Raw genomic sequence first — 8414 nt, 5'->3', positions numbered from 1 at the left:
AGCAAATAGAGTTCTAAGGAAGTATATAGAGGTTAAAAAAGAAAAATAAATTTGAAAAAATTTTACATTTAAAATCTCAAAATTTGTCTTGTGATAAACTTACCTGGTGTAATGCAGTTGGAATCAAATCTGGCCTCTGTAGGAAGAGTTTCTCCTTTTTCTATTGCCTTTTTAATTTTGTCTTCCGCTTCCTTTGCTGATCTTAAAGATTAGGGAGGAAAAAGTCACTTGAAATTTGCAGAAAAAAAGTAGAGATCTTTAGAAAAAGCAACTGTTGGTTAGATGCATTTATAACTAAAATTCTTATTCAGTGATTCTAGAATTCAAAACAATCAAGTTTTGACATAATTATGATTGATAAAGATTCCCAGAAACTGCTTTTATTTAAAGTGAGTTTTTCAGATCAATACCACAAAAGTAGGACATTACAATACTATAAAAGTGACAGTGTTACAGATAAAGTAATTATTTTCTATAAAGTACACAGAAATTGATTTTCGAAAGAGTTCAATTTAGTTTTAAAGTTCATTATATATGAACTTTAAAACTAAATAAAATTAAAGTTCTTGTTTAATAAAATTAAACAAGAATTGCATTATTAAAATGAAGTCTAGAATATTATGTAAACTATACCCATAAAATTATAACACATATCATGCATGCCAATATTACTCAAAAAATGAAATGAAAATGCAATAACGTAAAGAAATCATTTGGCAGTATCAACTTTTTTTTGGAGGGGGGGTGGCTATTGAATTTACTAGCAAGAACAACAGTTCTAGAGTCAGATGTACCAAAGTTTGAATTCAGGCATCCAATTTCTGTTAGCTTCTCCTTAACCCATTTGTACTACATCAACATGCCATGTCACATAAGTTAGGATATTCAGCTATAAATACATTTTTTAAAATCCTTGCTGCTAGTTTCATCTGTTGTGCTCTGTGATTTGCTATTTCTGTGATGGACAATTTTTATTCATATTTAACCTCTTTCTAATCCACCTCTTCAATATAACAAAAACTCTGAAAATGCCAACTAATTTGTATCTCTTTTAATGGGTTCCCTTCCCTCTTTTCTCCCTTTCCTACTTTGACTGAATACCGCACCCCCCCACCCCCTTCTGCACTTCTGGCCTGTACCCCAGTTCTTGTGTACATAAATAAATAAAGCTTAAAAAAAAAAGGACACAAATATCAGGAATTTTTATACATAGGAGCTCTGTAAAGAGATATCCGTCATAAACAAAAATTTGAGTCATCAGTATGGACAAATTAAAACCACGAGGTAAGATTATGTAGGACCCAGGATGGAACACTAAGAAATACCAATATTTAAGAAAAACACTAAGCGCCAGAGCAGCCAGAGGTCTTCTGAGCTACTATGAGACCCCACCAGCTCCCACCCACACTGGTAAACCCTGGGCCTGCACCAGGAGAGGTGCCAATGCACTAGAGGCCTCGTGACTTCTTGTGAGATTCCACTAGCATCTGCCCAGATGGCTGAAAGCTGGATCTGTGCTGGGGGAGGTGCCAAAGAGGCCAGAGACCTTATGATCTCCCTGGAGACCCACTAGTACCCACCCAGACCCTGAGACCCAGATCCATATCAGGGGAGATGCCAGAGCTGTTAGAGGCCTTCGTACCTCCTATGAGAACTCACCAGTGTCTGCCCAGAACAGTAACACCCTAGACCCATGCTAGGGAAAGTGGTCTTGCAACTTCCTTTGAGATGTAGCCAGCATGCTGAGCATGTTTGACATGTCAGGTGCATGTCTGAGCTGCCAGAATCTTTAAAACCTTCTTCAAGACCCTGCCACTACTTTCCCAGACCAGTAAGAGCACAGATCTGTATGGAGGGGGTGACAAGGTGGCCAGAGTCCTTGCACACTCCTATGAGACACTACCATCTACTCACCCATACAGGTAATATATCTAACCAGGGAAGGGAGAAGAGCCACAACCAGAGGAAGCTTCACATACAGCATCTTGGCCCCAAAGGAAATACTGGGAAAAGGAAAACCCAAGAAACGGCAACATGAGTCATCAAGGGAAAAGCAGAACAGAGAGAGAACAAATTTCCAGAACCTAGCTTCAAAAACATGGAAGATATATTCTCCCTAGAAGAATATATAATAAAGAAATTCAAAGGAATGGAAGAAAACTCAGAAAAACAAATGAATGTCTTTAGAAATAATATCAATGAACTAAAGATAGAAAATGAAACTCTAAATTAGATAAAAATAGAGTTCAGGATTTAAAAAGTGAAATACAAGAGATGAAAAATTCAGTAGAAAGTTATAGAAGTAGAATAGATCAAATGAAAGAATGAGTCATTGTAACTGATGATGCAAATGTACAAAGAACCAGGGTTCAGGAGGAAAGAAACAAATTTAAAAAAAATGAAGAAATACTCTGAGAATTATCTGACCCTATGAGAAAAGGAGAATAATGAGAATACCAAAGGGGGGGACCAAGAGAAAAGAACAAAACAAGTATTTTTAAAAATAATGGAGGAAAATTTCCCAAACCTAGTGAAGAGAATAAATGTATAAATCCAGGAAGCTAAAAGAACCCTGGTATACCTAAGTAAAATAAGAATGACACAAACACATATAGTAGTGACACTTCCAAGAGTTCAGGACAAGGAAAAAATGTTGAAGTTAGCAAGGGGGAAGAATCAGATAACCTATAAATGTACTCACAGAGATCAAGCTAGTATCAGACTTCTCTGAAGAAACACTATGGATGACCAGGAGAGAATAGAATGACATGTTCCAAATACTTAAAGATAAAAACTGCCAACAATGAATACTCTACCCTGTACAACTCTCATTCAGACAAAAAAGGAGAAACAAAAGCCTTTCAGACAGAAAACCAAGAAGCTTGCAAACACAAAACCAAGAAATAGTGAAAGAAGCTTACATATCCACGTTGAAGAGAGGAACAAAAATTAAGAATAAAATGGCTGCAACAGACTATTAGCTATCACTAAATGTAAATATCACTAAATGCAAGTGGACTCAGCTCACCAATTAAAAGACACAGAGTATTCAGTTGGATCAGTAAACATAACCCAATCTTCTGCTGTCTCCAGAAGACACATGGCAACTCTAAACATAGGCTCAAAGAAAAGAGCTAAAAGGCAATCCTATAAGCAAAAGAAGGCAGGGACAGTGATACTTTTATCAGACAAAGTAGATTTCCAGTTAAAAAAAAGTAACAAGAGAAACAAAGGGAGGGACACTGTATAATGATTAAGCAAATGATACACCAAGAAAACAAGACACTCAGCAATGCATACCCATCAAATAAAGGAGCAACAAAATACATTAGGAAACTAATATCAACTCTGAAAAGTTCAAAGAAATTGGAAAAAAAAACACATTTGCAGTTGGTGGCTTCAGCATCTTACTCTCACCAACAGCTAAATTAACTGAACAGTAAATAAATAAGGCAACAGTAGCCTTTACCAGAGAGTTAAGATCACATGGACCTAGTTAACAGAATCATCCACCATGACCAGGCAAGATTCATACCAGTGATACAAGGAAAGTTTATTTAACACCTAAAAATCAACCAACACCCAAAAATCAATCAACACAATTCACCACATCAACAAAAAGGAACATAAAAAGCCCTATCAATAGATGCTGAGAAAGCAGTTAATAAAATCCTTGAAAAACGAGGAATAAATGGAACACACGTTAACATAAAAAAAAAAGTCATTTGTAAGAAATTTAGTTAGTATCATTCTCATTGGTGAGCAATTGAAAGCTTTTCCACTGGTACAAGACAAGTAAGTCCACTGTCACCACTAGTAGACAATATAGTATTGGAAGTTCTAGCTAGAGCAGTTAGACAAGAGAAAGATATAAAATGAATCCTAAGTGGGAAAGAATAAGTATAGCTATCACGATTTGCAGATTATATGATAATATAAATAGAGAACCCTCAAGATTCCATTGAAAAATTAACCAAAATAACCAATTTACCAAGGTGGCAAGGTATAAATCAACACACAAAAATCAACTGCTTTCCTATAAACAAACATGAAATAGACAAGGAAGAAATTAAGATAGTGATCCTGTCAAAAAAAGAAATAGAGAATGGAGATATCACCCTTCAATCGTACCTCAAGTTATAATACCATAATAACTAAAACAGTCTGATCATGGAACAGAGACAGACACAGTGCATCACACTAAAACCCAGAAATAAATCCACACATATATGGACAGATAATATAAGACAAAGGAGTCAAGCACATATACTGGATCAAGGATAGCCTCTAAATAGTTTTGGGAAAACTGAACAGCTGCAAGCAAAAGAATGAAACTAGACCATTCTCACACCTTAAGTACAGATCACTTGAAAATGTTAAAGGCTTGGATACAAGACCTGAAATCACAAAATACATAGAAGAAAACAGACAGAAATTTACATCATAAGCTTTGACAATGTCTTTGGGGACTTACCTCATCAGCAAGGAAAAAAAGAGCACATAAACCATGGGACTACATCAAACTGAAAAACTTCTGCATAGTGAAAGAAACCATAACTAGAATGAAAAGACATCCCACTGGGATGAAAATATTTTCTCCCAGTGGGAGAAAATATTTCCACACCACTGCCCACCTATGACCATGCAGGTGCTTCTTTCCACCCGCTCTCTCCCTGTGCGGGCAGCAGCCTCCTTGCCTGCCCGTGACCATGCCAGGATTCTCTGCATTGCCCTTCCCCAGCGGAGGCCGCTCTCTGTCTGTAACCATGCAGGCCTCTCCCTCTGCAAACCTGTCCCTTTCCGGGGAAGCTCTTCCTGCCCACTTGCACCTATGCAAGTGCCTTTTCCTCTCCTGTCTCTTTCTAATAAACTTACTCTTTAAATATAACTGAGTCTGTCTTGTGAAGAATCTCACTGTGTGCCGTTGAAAGGGGAGCTTTGGTAAAACCTTTCCCAGAGTGAACCCAAGAACCCCAAACTCAAAAAAATGACATCAGTAGTATTTAATTGTACTGGTGCCACGGGTGGGTCAGTTTTATGGTGTTTTTCTGGAAGTCATTCTTGAATGCTCACCTAGATTTGTTTTTTGTTTTTTTTTTAATAAAGATTTTTGTATGTACCTACTTCTCTGTATTACAAACTTTTCTGCTGAAAATTGCTAGGTTTTCAATCACCTACAACTGAATTCTAACTGATGCCTTGGGTTTACATAATCCTTTCTCAATATTAGACTTTCTATCCTGTTAGTTCCAAAAACTAGTTTAAAAAAATACCAGAGGAGTCTGATTAAAATTGTTTTGAGGGTTAAATTCTCAGAGATCTGGATTAAGGAAGTTTTGGATTGGTACTTGGGAATCTAAATTTCAGTAATGGATTTCTTCATGGATTTCATAGTTGTACTAATATTTTCAGTATCTTTTTACTTCTAATATTAAGTCAGTATTTTTTTAACATTCTCACCACTTACTCATCTTCTGGGTACTCTTCCTCCTACCTTGAAGAATTCTACATTTGATTCACAGCCCTTTCCACTCCCTTAACAGCCATTATAATGAAAAATTCACTATGCTAATGATCCAGTGAACACAATGGACACAGGATTCTTTCCTTTAATTCTAGCAACACTCTTAACTTCTACTATTTATAAATAAGGACACAGCCTGACTCACTGCTATGTCCACAATTTTGACTTTAAACTCTGTCTACAACTTCCTCTCACCTTTTACTTTTCTTACTACCTAGATCACATACCAGTACTGATAATACCTTTAATATTAAGCTCAGTTCTCTTCCCATACTCCATCAGTCCCCATCTAAGCCCAGTAGCCATTTCCCAATCTAGCCCAAGGCCTGGGCATTCAGCAAATGTCAAAATTAAGTGTCAATGATGTTCTCATTAGAACAATTTCTCAGTTCACTTAACACAAACAACTGTAGGGGCTTTCTCTTGTATTAACATTTCCAAATTACCAACAAGAAGTTTAAAAATTTGTGACACAGAGTAACTTCATACAGCTCTGAGTAAAGGCTGATCTCATCTCAATCATTTACTTCATGATTTTTACGACATTTTTGTAAGTATAAGATATTTCCACTTCTGGTGAAATGTAAGCAGAAACGAAACATGAACTGAGGCTATATCATGTTAACTACTTTTAAAATGATTTTATTAATCTAAACAACACTGTAAAATAAACCTAAATATGTTACCTAAAGCGTCTCCCACGCTGCTGGTTCATTTTCGCTCGAGGAGCCACACCATCAACTGCCATAAAGAATACTTTCCTAGGTTTAATAATGCGAAACAACACCTCTAAGTAGTGAAAAATATCAGTAAAGATTTTATCATCTGAAATTCTGAAGTGAACATCATCATCATTAGGATGGGAACATTGGTGTATAATTCCATTCATATCCAGGTACAAATTATCAAATTCAGGAATCTAAAAAACAAAAGAAAAATGATCAAGATCATTATTATAATCAATCATGGATAACTCAGCAAGCACGAAGAGCAGCTGATATAAAGGGTTTAAGTCATTTACCAATTTAAAATAAGATAAAAGAGAACAATAAAATATTTAGTTTTCATTTTTCCTATTTGACATTAACTTCTCTAACTTCATCTTTAAATGGATAACATAATGTCCATTTATATCAAGAGAACGTACAGTTTAAAATGTTTTAAAGATTAAAGTCACTGCATACTTGGTTATACTGACACAGTGATTCACAGAAATATATGCCACTGATTGGTTATATTAACTTAAAAAGTTTAGATTACACCAAGAAATTTAAGAAACTATGAAAACTGATTTCTTATTTTTGATACGTAGATAAAATAATTTATAAATTTTGGCTATGTGAGATCTATTTGCTCTGGCTCTCATGTATTTTTGCTTTGTGAGCAAGGAGCAAGACAGGGAAATACAACTGAAACAAATACTGACCAACAAGGAACTGAAATGGGAATGATTTAATAACTATATTTCTGTAATTTTATATTCAATCAAATTTATACTTTAATTCCTTTTCAGTGTAATTTTCTACAACTTTAGAGTAATCTGACTTACATAGTAATTAAACTACTTAGAATCTTCAAACATAAAAACATAATAGCCTTTCCTTATATAAACTTATATAAACCATCTCTGAAACAACCAACCACATGCCTTTTGCAGCAATGTGGATGGAGCTGGAAATAAGCCAGAAAGAAAAGGAAAAATACCAGATGATTTCACTCATAGCAGTAGTATAATGGACCAGCTGAGAAAATAATAATAATAATGAACAGCCATATACCAGAGACAATTTATGGGGGTTGAGTGGGGAATGGGATCAAAAACGGTGGTGGGGGGGAGGGAAATGCACTGGACTATGGTGATGGCACATGGGTGATTTGGTGTTGGGAAGCCCATGGGGATTACAACTGTGATGGGAAAATGCACAAAATGATGTAAAAACAAAAAACAACTATTATTAAAATAAAAAAAAATTGTATCTCACTTTATAGAAATATTAAGTCCAGATGGATTAGATTTTAATGAGCAAAGTAAGTTAAAATTTACATACAAATATTGTATAATCTTAAGAGTAGGTAGGGCATGTCAGTTGTCACAGCCAAACAAATGGTTGACTTGATCTAAAAATTTATTTTTAAAATCTATAAGAATGGGGAAAAGTGTCATAAATAAATTCAATTGAAAATGACAATATGCAGGGGAATATTTGCAAATGAGGACAAAGTCAATTCCTAATGAAAAAATTCTCAAGTGTAGGAAAAGAGCAACTTTGAAAAGCATGGAAAATACAAGATGGTAAAAAAAAGAGAGACACCACACACACACACTTCTAATAAACACTAAAAGATATTCAATATTCCAAAATTTCAAATTAAAACAATCCATAATTTTTTCTGAACATATTAGCAAAAGAGTGCTGTGTTACCCAAGATGGGCAAGGTCCTGGGGAAATGTCGTTACATGCTACTAAAGGCAACAGTAGACCTTATATTAAGTACTTACTAGGTGTAAATTGTTTATGTTGATTCTCTTAATTGTGATGATTTTAAAAATGAAGTATTTAATTTACATTTTATAGAAGAGAAGTAGCACAAAGCTATAGAAGAAAAGTGGTTGTAAAACACCAACCATCAAGGATTAGAATATAAATTGGTATAAATGTTAGGGGGAAAGGATGTCCTGAACTAACTCTACATATACAGGTTTTGTGGACTCCACCCTCACTCCAGACCAGAAGTTAAGACACTGGGACTATAAATCACAGGGAAAATTGCTGGGACCTGAGGGTGGAGTTAAACAGGCAGGCTTGATATAAAAACAGACATGGGGCCCTCCCTGGTGGCGCAGTGGGTTAAAGCACAGCACTGAGAAGCTAAAGCCACTTCCGCATGA

General features: G+C 35.4%; 1 protein-coding gene across 1 annotated transcript in view; it reads right to left on the bottom strand.

The window, feature by feature from the left end:
- Positions 1–8414, bottom strand: part of XRN1 (5'-3' exoribonuclease 1) — a 112725-nt gene that overhangs the window by 97030 nt on the left and 7281 nt on the right. Inside the window, exons 2-3 of the mRNA XM_012724964.1 lie at positions 6211–6443; positions 104–201 (exon numbers count right to left, since the gene is read on the bottom strand). Coding sequence (XP_012580418.1) covers positions 104–201; positions 6211–6443 — 331 coding nt within the window. The remainder of the gene's footprint in view (positions 1–103; positions 202–6210; positions 6444–8414) is intronic.

Source organism: Condylura cristata, unplaced genomic scaffold (assembly GCF_000260355.1).
Source record: "Condylura cristata isolate star-nosed mole 26May11 unplaced genomic scaffold, ConCri1.0 scaffold00014, whole genome shotgun sequence".
NCBI lineage: Eukaryota > Metazoa > Chordata > Mammalia > Eulipotyphla > Talpidae > Condylura > Condylura cristata.
The sequence above is the reverse complement of the archived record's forward strand: the minus strand, read 5'-3'. Positions and strand labels throughout refer to the sequence as shown.